The sequence below is a fragment of the Dermacentor andersoni genome, chromosome 11, assembly GCF_023375885.2.
Source record: "Dermacentor andersoni chromosome 11, qqDerAnde1_hic_scaffold, whole genome shotgun sequence".
NCBI lineage: Eukaryota > Metazoa > Arthropoda > Arachnida > Ixodida > Ixodidae > Dermacentor > Dermacentor andersoni.
This window is the reverse complement of record NC_092824.1, coordinates 96,191,876-96,209,616: the sequence shown is the minus strand read 5'-3', so window position 1 is coordinate 96,209,616 and position 17,741 is coordinate 96,191,876. Positions and strand designations below refer to the sequence as shown.

Here is a 17,741-nt window from a genome sequence, read left to right as displayed (position 1 = left end):
AAGTGCGGAGCTCGCGACTAATACCCCTGTCACACGAGAAGATTTAATGTCATTCGAATGGAATGACATTTGCCATCGAATGATTTAGGGGAACTCATTCGCATTCGATTTCGAACCGAATATATACTCTTGACCTCAGATAGACAATAGCGACACGCAACGCGAAAAAATAATGCGTGCATCAGCGAAGTCAGAAGATATTTTTTTAGACTTATAAAAAGGAATAATTATTTTTGCCGCGATGATATTTTCACCACGGGCTGTGCTCCAGCGCTATTACTCTTTGCATCAGGAGTCTGTCGCGGCGGTCGGCCATATTGGATGTGTTGATCGAAGTTCTTTTAGTTGCGAATAATTGACGTCGAAATGTTTTCGTACGTTTTAAAAGTACTCGCAAAAGTTCTTAAACGTGTTTAATAGGCACAAAATTTCTTTGAATTTCACAAATATTGTTCCAGATCGTCATTGCTATAATTTGCGAATGCCATTATATTTTACTGTGTAGCACCGCAAGAGACCAAATGGCATTCGATGCACCGAATGCCATTCGATTCGAATGACATTAAATCTTCCCGTGTGAGAGGGGTATAAGTTGGGCAGCGTTTTCAGCAGGAAAGGCCACAAACACAAACCTGTGCCACTCGAATATGCGAGAACCACCGATGACGACTGAGAAATGACGACGGCTGCGTGACCACACTGGGGCGACGACACAATGACGACTATTACATAACGACGACGGAATAATGGAGGCGACGAAACGATGACCATGGAACTAGTACGCTGGCACTACACGAAGACGGCAAGACGGCACTGTAATGATGCTGTATTGATGCGGATGTTGTGAGACGTTGAAATGACGAATGTAGGATGATCACAGCCCGATAACCGTGAGACAACAAAGCTGGAATTATGATGACAAAATTACGTTAGAATTACCGCGCCATTATGATGACAACCGAATGAAGAAGTAATGACGACAATTAAATGACGACGACGGTATGACAATGGTAGCATGATGAGATCGGTTTGACGGCGCCTATTACACAGGAATGAAGACGCTGTCACAAGAAGGAAGATGGCATGACGACAGTGGAAGGATGATTCTCCAACGACCATAGTATGACTGGCGACGAAGACATGATAATGCGATAAAGACGACTTTTTGGCACTGGCTGTATGACGCCGACATCACGACGACCGTATGACAACGAATGCGTGACGACGACTGTATGACGACGACGCAATGGCGATGACGGGATGATAACGCCGGCATTATCAATATTGAATCGCGACAGCACGATTACGATGAGCTGACGAAAAAGGAATAACATGAAACGAACGATTAAGGCAATAACGACAACGGAATTACGACAATGGGATCACGGTTCTGCAGTGATGACAGTGTGACCACAGCGTGTCGACACGGGCATGGCAACGATGGGTTCATGGCGACAGCGTGAGATGAGTCACATGATGAAGCTGGAATGATCATGATAGATCGCGACGGCATCACGAGCACGACATGACAACTAATGCATGACGATGAGGGACGAAGACGCGACGACGACGACATCATGGCAACGGTAACACGATCACGATTCACTGACCACCACAAGACTACGGCACCGTGATGAAGAGGCAAAAATTAGTATTTCCACTTTTTTTTTTTCACTTGAACAGTGGCCTAAAGGGGCTAGTAGGATAGACACAAATTACTGAGGTATGCCAAGAATGCCAGTCCTATTAATATTTAAACAGGAGGACTGCCGTCCATCTTCAGAGGGGTGCAGGATGCCCTGTATTACGACGCCTAGCGTTTCCGCAATATAACTTATACTGTTCACGACGTTGCTCCTCCTGAGGGTAAATACTTTCAAGCCATGTTCTCTCGACCAATCACGGATATTTCCTTTCTCTGGACAAGACCGTTCGCCAAGATAAAAACACACCTACCGGTGCTTCTTAAACTTTTGGTCAACATTCCTGCAGGCGCTATGACATACCAAATTGCTGAAGTATGCTAGCTACCGAAGAACAGGAACCATAAAAAGTTACAAACCGCATCATCAAACCCCTGAAAACCAACGAGCACCTGCGTAATTAGACCGCAAAGCTATTACGGTGACAGCAATCACAGGGCGAGCGAAGAGAAATTAGCAATACCCTATCGGAAACCAATTTCGCACACGAATGGGGCCAGCGAATCTGGTCAATTAGTTTATTGTGAAATTCTTGCTTTGTAAACAACTTGGCGCATCCAATGCATGAATTTCGCGCATTCGATAAGTGAACCCGCCACAAATAAGTTGGTCATTTGGTGAGGCTGCCACAAGGCAAACCAAAATTTAATGCCTCCATAAGACGCCGCTATTCCTTTTTTTCAGTAATCATCTGGCTTCAAGCATCTATAGACAACGGGCGGCCTCTGGGAACACTTTCTAGCAGGCTGTTCGTACTGTTGCCAGTCAGTCACGACTGCCAAAGCACGGGGTAACGAAGAGGGTCTCACCGGAGGCGACCCACTGTCAGTTCAATTGCTTTGCCCTCTTGGCGATGGCGTAGAGTTCGGGGTCAATCTTCCGCTTTGCTCCTCGCAAAATCCCGATCATCTTCTTGGCGCAACGCCTGGCTCCCGGCTCCAGAAATGTGTACGCCGTACACGACTCGCCCGTCAAGTGCGATGCGTGGCCGATCCGGCGTGCGTACGCCTCGGCGCTACTCGGGTAGTCGTAGTTGACCACGTAGCGTACGCGGTCTGAGGGCAGCTCCCGCCCGGCCACATCGGTCGCCACCAGCACGGGTGTCTCGCCTCGGCTGAAGGCGGCAACCGCCCAATCACGGGCGCGCTCCGTCGTTCCTCCGTGAATGCCGACGACGGGCCAGCCTCGGAGCCGCAGCTTGGACACCAGATCGTCTACCCGCTTCTTAGTTTCGGCAAACACGATGACCTTTCTGAGTGCCATATCCTCAGGCCGGCTCAAGATGTCCTCTAAGAGCGCCACCAACCTCGCCTCTTTCTCTGACTCGGCACAAATGCAGACCAGCTGCTCGACGCCCCGGTCCGGCGATGTCCGGCACTCACCGACGTTGACCTCGACGTAGTCCTTGAGAAGGGCGTCGACTAGCCGATACAGCTCCCTGGGTTTCCTAGACATCATCATCAGCGTCTGCCGATCGGGCCTTATGTGTTTGGCGATGGCGAGGATCTGCTGCTCGAACCCCATGTCAACCATGCAATCCACGCCGTCCAACACGAAGTACGTACACCGCGCTAGGTCCAGCTTGCCCTCCTCCAGGAACGTGTGGATACGGCCGGGCGTCGCTACGCAGATTTCGAAACCGCGACGGAGATCCCTCAGTTGTTGATCCTTCGACCCACCGGAGACCAAGCACGTGGTGCGAACACCGGTGTGCTTCTCGAATTTACCGACAGTCCGCTCAATCTTGCGGGCTTCCTCGGGCGTTGGTGCCAGCACCAAGGCCATGAAACCCTGGTTGGGCTGCAGGGGCGCCTGATGGATGACGTGGACTATGGCTGGAAGGAGGTAGGCCATGGTCTTACCCTCAGCTCCTGCTCCGAGAACCGACAGCAGATCCCTTCCCTTGAGCGCCACGGGCCAGCAATGGGCCTCGACGGGGGTAGGCGACGAGGTGTCGTATTCAGTCGCTTCGAGGGCCTCGACCACGCATGCAGGGAAGTTGGCTTCGAACACTCGGAGCACAGGCTTGTGCATGCCTCGCCCTCTTACGGTGATGTGGTGTTTTTTACAATACTGATTCGCGTGCTCGTCGGTACGGATACAAGACCTGAAGTGCTCCCGGTAGAAGTTCTTCTGGAAGGGCTCCAATTCCGTTTCTCTCCAATTCGGAGGACCCGTTCGAACGACGTTGCCGACGGAGGTGACTGCGCCTCTTCCGCTGGCAATCACCCAAGACGCATCGGCGTTGTCTCCTTTCGGCATGTAGTACTTGTACACAAAAGCATCATGATTTCCGAAATCGAATATACCGGCGTTATTTGGGACGGGAATGGGCGGCAGCGGTTCGTTCGGGCCATTGGGAAGGTTCTGCTGCTGGCCTACGTCTAACACGACGTCAAAGAAGAGCAGGTTCGCCATATCCGTGACCTTCCGACCTTTGTGGTGCAGCAATGGAGTTGTTCTTCCCGATAACTCGCACTGGCCCAAGATTTCGCCCTCTTCAACTGACCCCGCTCCAGCCCGTCTTCCTCTTCTTCGCCTCTCTGTACGAGACAGTTCCTCACTTCCCACTCATCCTGTGCACAGAAAGTTTCAGGGTTACCTTGAGTGAATGTCACCTTGGTTTAACTTCAACGCCTTTAAATCTACTGTCATTTGGTTGCACGGCATTTGGTGGACAGCCACGGATATAATGTAACAGCTCTATTCTTAAGCTAAATAATGAGTCTGGAATGTGATAATGATGATAATAACAATTATGGTAAAGATAATGACGAATATTGCAGACAATGGCAGATATCCACAGAGGGATACCGGCCAAGATGCAATTACAAAAAAAGAGAATACGGCAGAACACGAAATAAAAAGTCGCAGTTTCGCCCTGAAGGCTAAGCATCGATTGCGATAGCAAATGAGTGGACAGCTACACGAAGTAAGGATAGTAGTTTTATCTGCCGTATAATCTTCTAAACTTAGGCACACTAAATAGATTAACAAGCATGGTGGCACGCGCGTGCATGCAAACATGAACACGTCTGACTCGATGACCGCGGAAACTCGCTGTCAAAATGCAAACGCGGCAGTGGCAGCAAGCGAAGTGACATTCGTCTTGTCTATCGCTTCAACGAAAAGTGAGCGCCGAAAACACAGCACGCACAAAGCTACGAGCCGCCAACGCACCTAAGACGAAGCCCCCAATGCAGGTCGTTCTCGAGATACGGGCGGGCGACCGCGCGCAACCGGCACATGCGCAGTTGCAGCCGGAGTATAACACGCCTCCCCTCTCTCTTTCTCTCCGCTCCCCCACGGTGCCTCGGAACGTTGAGTGCCTGGTGCACCACGGTAGACGGCGCACTTTCATCGCGCTTTCTAAAGCCCCTTAAACTATAGAGGCTAGAAATGTTCTCTACTTAAACTTCGTAAAGTAGTGACACTCTCCTCCTCCGCCTTCCCTCCTCCTCGTTTCTCCTGTCTTTCACGCTCGCTCCTCGACCGTGGCGCCGCCTTCAGTTCTCGAGCGTAGCAACGGCGCCAACCTGCGCTCCTCGCCACTCCGTAGACGCTTCACGAGCAAAAATGGCGCTGATGCACGATGCGAGGGCCCTCGTGATGCTATTAGGCCAATAGCGACGCCGCGTCGGCCAGAGCGCGCAAGGAGGAGGCGGCATTCTTCAAAGCGTGGCACTACTTTACCGAGTTTAAGGGGTTTTACGATCGACGGCTCCCCTCGCACGCCTTCACTCGCACATACAGCGTAGGACGCGCGGCGACGGTGTTATGGTGCTTGTACTTTATGCGGAACCTCACGGCGAAGGCGACGCCGCCGGCGAAAAATCCGCTCGGAGTGTTCATATAATTGCCATCGCAATAAAAAAAGAAAAGCCGCGGCGTGTGCTGTGCAGATGGTAGTAGTAATGGAAGTAGTAATGGCAATAGTAATGGTAACAATGGGAACAGTAACGCTAGATTATATTATTTATTTAAGAATACATTCTTATTTACCTAAAAATAGAGGCATAAGAAGAAGAACGCGTTGTTAGCAGAAAGTCTACCTAGGCAAAGACTGAAGGAATTCAAAGCTGCAAAAAGAAAGTAACGAAAAGAGAAAAGGAAGAAACGCAGGCTTATTTGACGAAAGAAATAAACACGGAAATATAAGAATTAGAACAACGGAAAAGTAAGCTGATGTTAAGTTAGTGCTGCATTTCTTGTGTTGCGAGTGAAATTTGACATCCCAAGACAAGCTCTCCTGTGGTTGAAGGTGAGTACCGCGGCCCCGAGAGAAAGCAAACGTTGGAAGTCAAGGAAAGAATGCACGAAATACGATACACAAAGAACGGTACTGCAAGCTAATTGGTTTATATTAGAGAGAAGGCCATTCGCTCTTAAAAAGATACTTGGCCCATGGCCAACTGCGGGCCTTCAAAAGAGAGCACTTCTTGCTCTGAAAAGTTTTTAGAGGACACCAACATTTTGAGAAAATATTAAGTATCAGATGATCCGAATACGCTAAATGAGTTACATAAACGTTGTTCGTGGTTCATAATTGGTTTATGGGTTGATCGCATCTTTTACGCAATATGTACAATTCTGTTCAGTACTTGCAGTGTATTACATGTGTTGTGTGTTTTGGCTGTTCAAAACATTTGACTTTATATATGCGTACGTGGACTGAACTGGTGCACAGAACTTTGCGACTCATGTACTGCTGGACTGTGTATTTTTTATTGATCCGGTGTTCTACTGATTGTTATATTCTGTGTCGCTATTCTTCCTTTGTACGCAAATTTGTTTCGTTTGCCAAGTGACAAGGAGTAGCCGGTGCCACCATAAAGGCGCCAACCTCTCCTAACATTCACTTCAATAAAAAAAAAGTGCCAGGTGGAGAAATGGAGCTCCGATTAATCTATCTTCAGTCGACAAAAAAAGGGGGGGGGTGGCAAATGTGTCAGATTCATCATAAAGATTAAACAGAGGGGAGTGCGTCCGCCCAGCGTTGGGCAAATACAAAATTGTATGGTTCTTTTAATTCTGTCCCCATTACTTCGGGTGCGTGCGAAATACGCACGAAAGAAGGACTGTCTGCCAATAACTGGGACTCTCGACGGGGCGCCAATTCGTGAAGTGGAGACACTCAGAATATTGGGGATGTGGATACAGCAGAACGCTGGAACATCCCACACCCTTCAAAAACTAAAGGGGGTCACAGGAAACGCGGCCAGAATGATACGGAGAGTGCCAAGAAGCAGAGACGGCCTAACTGAGGGAGAGACCATCAGCCTGGTTCACGCATTCGTAATTCGCCGCATCACATACGCCCTTCCGTATCAGGCCTTGACAAACCAAGATATCACACAGGCAAACAAAATAATAAGAAAAGCCTTCAAAGCCGTTCTTGGTCTCCCCGAATGCGCTAGCACAGAGAGATTCGAGGGACTGGCTCTGCACAACACTTTTGACGAATACGCAGTCGCGAGGTTATAGGCTCAGAAAGAACGACTTTGTTCTTCAACTCAGGGCAGGGAAGTATTGGCGAGGTTAGGCTCTCCCCAGAGACCACAGCATTGCGGAGAGGAAACGGCACAGATAGACCGCAACGTTCGATCGCACATCGCGGTGGTCCCAATTCCCAAAAACGTGCACCCCAAGTACCATCCCGGACGACGCAGTGCAAGGGCAAGGACTCTTCACAAACGCTTTGGCATGGGACCGAAAGAGTATTACACGGATGCCAGTCGAACCAGCTCAGACACCTTCACCATAGTCTGTACATGTAAGAACAACATAACAACGGCATCCTTCAAAACCACCTCGGTATGCGTGGCAGACGCTGCAGCCATCGTCTTGGCCATTCAGGATGCCGAGCGCCAAACCGATTCGGCTGTCATATTATCCGACTCACAAGCGGCTTGCCGCCTGTTTCTGCATGCAACGGCACCCCAATCAATACTCAATTTGAGGCAACCAACTAGAAGGGCACCACACTATCATATGGTGTCCGGCACACGAGGTACTGGCAGGAAACGCGAAGGCAGACCGTATTGCTCCAGGATTGAACGTCCGAATAATGGCATGGCCTAGCGGCGACGTTCCACCAAATTCTCGTGATATCCTCCTACAGCAAAGGCAGGAGCGGAGACGTTTTGGACATCCTCACTCCGATTTTAACACCTAACAGGAGAGGGACTGGCGTCGTATTCAGACGAATACATACCCCAACCTGCACCACCTACACAGAATACACCCCACGAGGTTCACTGACGAGTGCCCGTGGTGTACACCCACACTAAAACACATCCCATGGGAGTTCCCCAAGAGGCTTCCGCACATAGACAACCCCATATTACACCAACATGCACTCATCTTTAAGTTGGTTTCATTTCTTGCTAATGCAAGGTTGGCTACGCTATTGCACGTTATATTGTTTTATTTATCACTGGTTCATTTCAGATTTTTATTTACAATTCTTGTTATAATGCGACCCGGTTCTTGGCGCTAGCTCCCAAAGTGGATTTGTGCGTTATTGTTGTTGCCTCAAAACATGGCTCGTACCCACTGGGGTATTGCCGATGGGATCATCCTCATCGTCATGATCGCGTACCTGGCTCGTGATGTGCCCGAGCTCGCGATCCCTTCCATTCGTTCGATCGGTGCGTTCGCTCTGGGAAACGTCGCCTCTTCGAGAAGCGTTCCTGATATTCTCAGCAGGCAGACGCAGCCCACGTAAGTAAAAGCGCACGCGAATTACGCACATAGAGACAGCTCATTCAATAGCGTAGAGGTCTTCCCGGCGTGGAAGTATTCGCTTATACGCTACTCTGCAACAGAGGCACGGGTAAACGCGGCTTATACGCTGCCAGAGGCAGGCCACCGTGACAGAGTAGCAGTAGCGTAGGCTGCGTGAACTGCGTTAGTTCAACAACTAGAGAACCTGCTGTTGGCTCACACTATATATTGTCTAACCTTTATTTCGGCCCGGGCGCCACCTCTGTGACTGTGAAACGAACCAGCGACCTTGTCATTTAGTAGCCCAACGCCATAGTCACGGAGCCGCTGGGTGCTGAGAGATTTACAGCTCCTCCAAAATAGTTAAGCAAAAAGTATGGCAGCTTACACGAACATGAGGTACTTAAATCATTGCGCATTACGACCACATGAAGCCAAGAAACGGTATCGCCAAGAAAAACTGGCTCGGCTTCACTGTTTGTTGGCTTGGCGTGGTGGCAATTAACGTACAAGTGATCCCCTCGGATTCGCTTATTCTTCTCGCTTATTATATAGCGCGCTTTTTCCTTCTCTCTTTATCGTTCACTGATCTTTTCAATCACGCCTGGCATGTAGCACAGTTCTACTCCTTGAGCTAGACTACTATTGGAGGCAGATATTTTTTGACAAAAATTCAACATGGGTTTGTCTAATAAGATGTTGCTAATTATACTCTTAACTTACTTACGTTACGGCTTGTATTGGAAGCTATGAATTGTAGCCGGTGACTTGGAAAGTTATCTTCATATGCAACGAATTCTAAGCGTTACACTAGTTTTCGAGGTATGCGTTCCCAGAGTTTGCGAATAAATGAATTGGAGTTCCACTAACTTTTGAGACTCGATGCACAAAAACGCGTTTTGTTCAATAAAGTGGAAAAACAGTGAATGTTTACCTCAAGTTAGCGTTTCGAGATTCCTCCCAAGTGGGCAGGTCTTGTGGAATGTCACTGGCTTCAATTTGCGCATCGCAATAATATGTGCACTAAAATATTTATTTTAATTGTTGCTTAGTAAAATAGCTTGGATTTCAATTTTTTTTCAGGCGCTGCTCTCGCCGACATCCCATCCCGCACGGTGTGGTGGCTCAGGCAAAGGCCATTCCCAGAGATCCAGTCCACAGCGACGGGAGCCGACTTATGCGCGACATCGGACTAACTTCCTACCGGCTACAGCTTGCCGAGGACGTCCCCGTCAACGTCCAGCGCCTCCTGTGCACGGCCATCGCCTTGAGGCCATATCCCAACGTGAGCGAGACGTGCAGACAGAAAGCACTTGCAATCACGGATATAACGAAATAGTGTATATAACGAAGTAACTCTGGCTACCCCTTTAACTTCGTTATATTGAGGTTATACTGTATATCACTCCTGACGGAGTGTTCGACGTAATCGCATCCGTTAACAATGACGGAAACAACTTTTTCTCCCTCGCGCGGCGTGCACAGTACGCTCACACACTCACTGACTGAGCAAGTGTGCAAGTGCAAGTGCATAGTGTGCAAGTGTGCACAGTGGCTACCGCTTTTGCATGCACTCGCAAAACCAAAGACGAGCACCTAGAATTAGACATGCTTCCATGGCTGAAACTCTCCGCCATGTGATTCTGGTGGCGCGCACCAGCCTTAGCTCACAATCCGCTCACGTCATTACGTCACCTCCCCGTCTCGAAGCACGCGTCATTTGTAAGGCAGAACCTTTGAACGAGCTGGCGCACCGAGTACTACGCTTACATAGTTGCCAACTCTCCCGATTTGTCCCGGGGTGACTGTACGAAATTCCGAGCAATTCTCCCCTATCGTACGCCCATGGCCATCAATCTCGTAAAAAATGGCCTCAAGCCCACTGCGAAAGAGAAGAAAAAAAAAAACTCGTCATGCAGCACAGCAGCATCGTAAGCGTCATTACGCGTTTAGTACCTACCCAATACTGATTTAATTGAACTTAATTCTGTGGTTTTACTTGTCAAAACCCCGATTTGATTATGAGGCACGCCGTAGTTGAGGACTCCAGATAGGTTTTGACCACCAGGGGATATTTAACGCGCCCCCAATGGGGCGGGACACGGACGTTCTTTGCGTCTCGGCCCCCATCGAAATGCGGCCGCCGCGGCCGGGATGCGTATTTTCATCCGCTAGCAGCTACAACGGGGCGTGCCACTTTTGACGGAGCTCGACGTTTCTGCGCAGGCGCGAGTAAGAGCGGGCGCGAGAGAGAAAATCTGGGGGCTTTTGCTCCTTGAATATATGACTCAGCCTAGGCACTACGGAGGAGGTTTCTTAGATTGCGTTGTATTCGTTTGTCCCCTGACATGCCGGCATTGCGGAGTTCGGTCGAGTTGGTTTATACGCTCCGCCGCTGGCTGCCCGCGCGGTGAGGCAGTGGGCGCGGACGCCGCTTGGTGATCGCTGTGTCTGAAGGGACAATGTTCTGACTGGTGTTTTATAAGTCACGGGTCGAATTTTTCGTCGCGACGATAGATCGGATGTTTTACAAGCACTGCTCCAGGAGGGCACATGTAACCGGCAAACGGAGGCCTCAGGAGAGCACCTGAGGTTATATTAAAGCAGGCGGCGCAGGATCTCCGGGGCACCCAAGCGGTAGCGGGGGGATCAAAGCTGGAAGCCGGGCGGCCCGTGGGTTGGGGCCGCAGAGGCCGAAGCGTGCCTGGGGGTGTTCGCATAAAACATTGGCTGTCCGCGATAGCGGACAGCCGATCCTATACTCCCCTGGCACGCGCAGGCCTCTGCGAGCCCCAACCCACGGACCAGTCCGGCTTCTAGCTTTGATATCCCCGTTGCCGCTTTGGTGTCCTGGAGGCGCCGCCAATAATGCGAAATAATGACACGTTGTTTTCATCAGTAAAAACATGATCGATTAAATATGATTGCGTCGAGCCGCCAACTTGCGATGCTAAGTTCAGCACAACCGCGCCCCGCGACTTCTGCCGGCACGGCGCGCCTAGGGACAAGCGCATACACCGCGCCCCAAGGGACTCCTCCGTAGTACCTAGGCAGAGTCGTATTTTCAAGAATCAAAACTCCCCACATTTCCTCTCTCGCACCCGCTCTCAATCGCGCATGCGCGCAAACGTCCGTCGTCTCCGCAAGTTCCACGCCCCGTTGTACCTACGAGCAGTTGGAAATACGCGGCCGGGATTTCATCCCGCGACTTCGTGCTCAGCAGCGCAACGCCATTGCCGCTAAGCCACCGCGGCGGGTAAGACTGCTTTAACTCCAAGCCATTGCGCGTATACGCTGCGTAAGCCTAAGTCAGTTCGCTTGAAATCGACGTGTGCGTACGTTGACGAGAGCGCGTGAGGCGAAGGACAAATACGCGTTGCGTCACGGCCAGCATTCTGAAGCCAGCTGCGCCATTCTTTGAATATGTAATGCGGATAAGCACATTAAGAATGGGAAGGAACCACTGTCAAGGGACATGTATGCACGTGTTCATTAATTACGCACGCGCAGACGCACCGTTTCCGGTCACAGCACGAGCGCCGAGGCGTCTAATAACAGTACTGGCAGCCATTCGGAGCTGCTTCTGACGTTGCCGTGGCACAGAAATATTTTTTTTCTATTGGACCGCCTTTGGATTATATATCCTCCGCAGGCGGAGTGTCGTGGTTCTCATCAACTCGCAAGGGTTTTCCACCAGTCCGACATGCAAACAACCGCCGCAAAGGCATATACTCAGTGCACGCCCGTCAGTTTTCCGGTGCAAGCCCCGGAGTAACAGGGAGGACCTGTCCCTATTACACGCGCGAGCAGGTGCGGATGATCGTTCTGCACGAGGCGACGTGGAACACGGGTCCCGGCACCAGGCGCGAGACGTGGGAACCGGTGTTCATGGCCCTGCGCTACGATAGAGTGTTCCTCATCCCCAACGAATTTGCGGACATCGAGGCCATGATTGCGTCAACTCGACACAATACATCAAGACTCAGTTCGGCAAGAACTATATGGTGCGTTCGGCAGCGAGGCATCGTTTCCACTGTTTCTTTAACGGTGTATGACTGAAAAGCTGGGCTGGCCAGCCCTTATTGAGATGACGCATTGTGTCCTTGCGGACAGCAGAATGCATACTGTCTGCAGCAAATGTCACACGCATCGTGAAAGTGAATTTATTGCCACACGCTTTCCTTTTCTTCTGCTCCTGCTATTTTTCTTCTCTTTATCCGGAGGTCGACACGTTAGCATCAAACATTAGAGTTAACGCTGGCGTGCAAAGTGCGCAACAGTGTATGTAATGACGCAGAGCACAAGCCTCAGTTACCCTGATGTAAAACTGCGAACATGAAAAGGAATAGGTACGTTGACTCCCTATTCCCGGGAAATGCGCTGACGCTTGCTTTTACAGGACGGAAGGAAGACAACACATACCTAACCTATCAACAATGTCAAGTCTTTCTTTCGTCCTTTCCAAATAAGTTGCTGCTTCTTTCCCGATAAGTATGAGCCAATTCAGCACAGCTGAGAACGAATATTGGCGTCGCTCGTGCGCATAATCCACATCTGCGTATGAGTGGACCAAGCTCACATGACTTGCACGGCTATATACAGCTTGTCCCATCTATTATGGCCCAAGATTTTAAAATATGCAAATGCCATGCAGCCGGACAGTACCAAGATAATGTTGTTTGCCTTCGCGTGGACATACTCGGATTACTTTTTGTATTCCACCTAATTACATAATTAGTTCTAATTATTCAGCTTCTCAAATATTATAATTAGATGAAAAGGGTCACTGAGAAAATTGCAGAGCAACATGAAAAACTGCCGATATAGCTTTCTGTTCCTCAATACGTGCGAACATAAAAGTGCTTATCTGAGATTTAAAGAAGCCGACGAATACACGCTGTTAAGAATGGCCGTACGGGGTGGCAACGTGCCAGCTTTCAGCCCGCTGCACGTGTTCCAAGCCCACCAGACGGGGCGGCCTTCGGAGAACTGCGAAGGGCCGGCGGCCACGTGGCGCGCGATTAGCTCAGGAAATTGGTACTTGGCGGAGCCATCCGGGACAAAGCAGTTCTACGAAGCCCTCTGACGTCGGCACTGAAAGCTGGGCGGTACCGAGAACTGCGGATGACCGGCAGCCACGTGGCGCGCGGTCAGCTCAGGCATGTGGTACTCCGCCGCGCCACCCGAGACGGAGCACAGTTCTACGAAGCCCTCGGTCGTTGACTCCGGAGCCTTTGTGTGTGTGGGCGTAAACGGTACTGCGGAACGGCGCCACTCTGTCGTCGGCTCCAGATCTTGGAATGTGTGAGCCTTTGTGTGTATGGGCTCGAACTTGTGTGCATTAGTGTGTGTGAGCCATAGTGCGAGGCGGCGGCAAGTTTACAATGCTTGGACGAACCTTCCCGACCATTCCTGCTCCGTCCCCGCCGAACGATGACGTCGAACTATGACGTCAAGCGGAGAGCTTATAAGCAGCGTTTGCCGGCTGCTAGGGGGTGCTCGTGTCGTGCTCGTTGTCGGGAGCTGAGTGCTCCTTGTCATGCTAGAAATGAACTAGTGAGCTGTGTGCTCGTAAACTGTTTGCTGTATGTTAGTCTTGCGGGCTCCATATGGGAGTCGCGCTAGTCAGCCAATGTATGTCCTGTTTTAAATGTAAATCCTGCAATTAAATCCGGCGCGCCTAGCCCTGTCGTCCCAAGTTCATCTCCACAGCTACGTCTGCCAAATCTTACAACGCATAGTACTCGAGCGGCCAGTCGCGCGGCAATTTTGCCTGTATTCGAGGGCTTCTTTCACGCCCGGAAAAACGCTTTTATGTAGCACGTACTGAGCAACAGAAACCTGTATCGGGAGTTCTCGGTATCTCTGTATCTGTATCTGTTCTCTGTATTTCGGTGCATGATGGTTGGGACACCCGGTATGTATATAGCAAGAGACTGTAGAGTATTTGTCGGCAGTGCAAGTTATTTTTCTGAACAAACTATCTTTTTTTTTTCTTTCAAAAACACGCAGCTCCGGCTCAGCAAGGGCAGAAGCTACCAAGACCTAGGTGCGCAGGACCCCATTCGCAAGCACTCGGCGTTCATGGACAAAGTGATGGACAAATCGACGAGCATGCAGTTCCGACTCACCAGCACCTCAGTGATGCCCTCGATTCCCACGCGTGACCTTTTCTACGAATTGGACGAGGCCAAGTCTAAACAGGACGTCGCCAAGATGGGCCTCATCATCGCCACGCTCGAGGCCATTCTGCAGGGGTGGGTTGCTTCTTCAGGCCCCCTTTTTATATTTACCTTCGTGCAAATGCTGAAGCAGCTTAGCACTCAGGGGCGCCGGGTAAACTTATTCACTGAAGTCCAAGCTCAGGGAGTTCAGTCGATGGCTCACGAAGTTGGTACCCATCGTTTCATAACATCCAGCTTACACGTCCAGCTGTTTTTGGAAGTATTTGTCGTCATCTGGGTAATCTGGATCTTCAGCGTTGCTGTCACTGTCACCTCAATCACAAGCATCAAAAACTGGATAATAATTATAGTTTTAATGGTTGTTCTTGAATGTCGTAAACATAATCTTCGTCCGCGTTGGTCTCCTTGGCAGTTTCTCGTACCACAGGAACATTGTTGCATGCGATTTCTGGTCTTTTTTTTTTCGGGGGGAGGGGGGGTTCGTTTTACTTTCGTCTTTTTTTTTTTGTCCTTCTCGGATTCAAGTTTTCATCGGTGACCTCTTCTGAGCGGACTTCCTGCACTGCCCGGTGTTGCAGCAGCAACTGCAGACGAGTTTGTTTGCTATAAGGTCGATGTTCATCTCTCAGTTTGGAGTGGGGGTCGTACGAATGAACCTTGAGGCTTTTCCTCTGACGCTTTGCTTCTTTAGCTTGTTGGATCACCGCATCGATATCGCCAAAATCAAGGCTGCTGACGGTGGCGGCGAACAGAAATGTGCAATTCTCTCGTGCACATCGACTCGCCCTCATTTTTTTGCCAGCACAATCGCGTCCGTGGGACTCTCGTACGCTTTGCGTATAAATCCTTGACGGCTGTCCTCATTGCCCCAGTTATCCAAGGACATTTCACGTGCAGTCGCACGGCCTCAAGCTAACACAATTTCACACGACATTCGTCGTTTATTTTATGTGCTTCACTTTAAATCAAATTATAAACCAAGTTATTGAAATACCTGTGTTCACGCTTTCATTATTTTAGCTATAGGGCAAGTTTCACTGAGTGGCCGAACAGAATCATTGAGTGCGAGACGCTCACCTGCGCATTCTTTTTTGCAACCAAAATAAAGATTGATTCACTGACAGAGCTGCTGATTACTTGAGCGAGCTGGTAAGTATAGCGTTTTTCATTCCTTTCAAGACACTGGTGTCATTGGGTGAAGCTAAACACTTTGCACAAAACCATATAGTCGTTCCGGCGACATCTGTACATTTACATTTACAAGAGCAAGAACACAGCCAAAAGGGAAGAAATGGGCGCAATGCTTAGTAAAAGAATGAAAGTGGCATGTTGACAATAAGCGGCTGCCAGACCCGCCAAGCGAGCATCAAGGAAAATGCTAAACCGTATACATATTCACCTAATGAGCTACGAACAGTTCGATAATGGTACCCACATAATTACTTGGTAATTGCGAAATACTATGATAGTATACTTACAAATCGTTCGTATGCACTTGATGTCGTGCAGAATAACGTAATAAAGTCGAGATCGACTTTAACAACAGCATATCTAAAACATGAATAAAAAAATTCAATAATACGGATATACAGCTTTTGCAGAACCCTTGTACACAGCGTGTACAAGAGTTCAGCGTGTACAACTGGATTCCGTTTACAGAACCGCGATATCTGTTTTTGATGCAGAGCTATTAATTTATGAACGTTTGTGCGTCTACTTTTTTTCGAACTTGCGAATTTTTGAATATCTACTTCGCAGAATTTGGGCCCTAAATCGAAATCCCGCTTCCGACAGTGACTAGAATTTGGCTTTCTCTCTCAAATGCTACAAATTTCATTAAAATCGGTCCAGGGGTTATCTCAGAAAAGCGTTTTTTCGTTTTTTTAAATGTATTTGAATAGGCCGCGTAGGAGTTGGGCCTAAAGCTTCCTCTTAAGGGCTCGAATCGCAGCAGGCACATACGGAAAAGCTCTGAAGGCCTGCCAGTACTTATTAGGCATATCGGTGCTCATACTGTGACAGGAAATGGCGGGTGCACGCTGTATAACTAAGGATTATATACTGCGTCGCGTGACGATTGCCCCTTCCCACGCTTGTTATGTTTCACCGCAGTACTTTCGCGTATGCTTCACCGTTTAACATTTATGTACATAGGCGAAGCTGACTTTCAAGACCGGCTTTGCAACGCGTCGTGCTTTCCGAGCTTCGAAGCCAATCGCGAGGACCACAAAGGCGGAGTCGGTGCCATTGCTAACAGCGGCGAATTCCTTCAATGAAAAACACGGCACAGAACTGCAACAAGCTTAAGCGAACGTAGAAGCAGCTAGGCCTAGCGTTGCCGCGGTGGTGGCTAGGGCTGCCAGCGAAGATTTGCGTGCAAGAGCGCCGGTTCGAGGCGGCGAGGTAATCGAAATGGCGGCGGTGGTGGCTACGATCAATGCCGTTTCGGACCTGTGGTCATGGCAAAATGTCCGGCGAAAGGTTATTGCGTACAAAATTTCAGACGCTCTTATACACAGACTCTAAGGTTACGGGATGGTGCCGCGAAGCTGTGCGAATTATCGGGCGTCCGGAAAGTCGGTCGTTGACTACACTGGCAACTCAACTCCTCCAGCCGAAGACACGGCGTCAAAGACGATATGTTACGATTGCTCTCTGTTACACGAGCCAGCACTACCGCGACTTTCGTTCCCTTTAAACAAAATTACAGCTAATTTTCTCTGGTAGAAGCAAATTTTCAGAATATTCAACATCCCTGAGAATTCCTGGTTTTCCCGGTTGGTAGACACCCTGGAACTGCATCTCCATCGCGGGTCGGGCGCGGTATTGTACTATCTTCGGGATTGGCCCAGGTATGGGGAGTTTTGTGTCTACACACGGACACGATCCTAGGGAAACTAGCCCTTATTAGTTTCGCTGTAACAAGCCGACCCCTCTATCTCTGTATAACTCGCGGAGAAATCAAAGAAAAACAATTTGAATATAAGTCGACCCACATCTTTTTTTAGGAAAACGAATAATTTTGAACATGACACACCTTTGTTTACTTTAAAAGCTCGGCTACTAATCTCGCTAGTCGAAGCCACAAGCTGCAACTCCATCAGAACTGCAAGATAATTCTTCCTCG

The 17,741-nt window shown here is 49.5% G+C and overlaps 1 protein-coding gene and 1 pseudogene across 1 annotated transcript; both read right to left on the bottom strand.

Moving 5' to 3' along the window:
• Positions 1-2,247: 2,247 nt before the first annotated feature.
• LOC126538972 (probable ATP-dependent RNA helicase DDX5 pseudogene) lies at positions 2,248-4,226 on the bottom strand (annotated as a pseudogene).
• Positions 4,227-14,339: 10,113 nt separating this feature from the next.
• LOC126538970 (uncharacterized) lies at positions 14,340-16,050 on the bottom strand. Its single transcript, XM_072285227.1, has 3 exons — positions 15,103-16,050; positions 15,037-15,062; positions 14,340-14,919 (listed from the first exon to the last, which is right to left on the bottom strand). The coding sequence occupies exons 1-3, from the start codon at positions 15,403-15,405 to the stop codon at positions 14,850-14,852; spliced, it is 399 nt and encodes a 132-aa protein (XP_072141328.1). The 5' UTR covers positions 15,406-16,050; the 3' UTR covers positions 14,340-14,849.
• Positions 16,051-17,741: the final 1,691 nt, after the last annotated feature.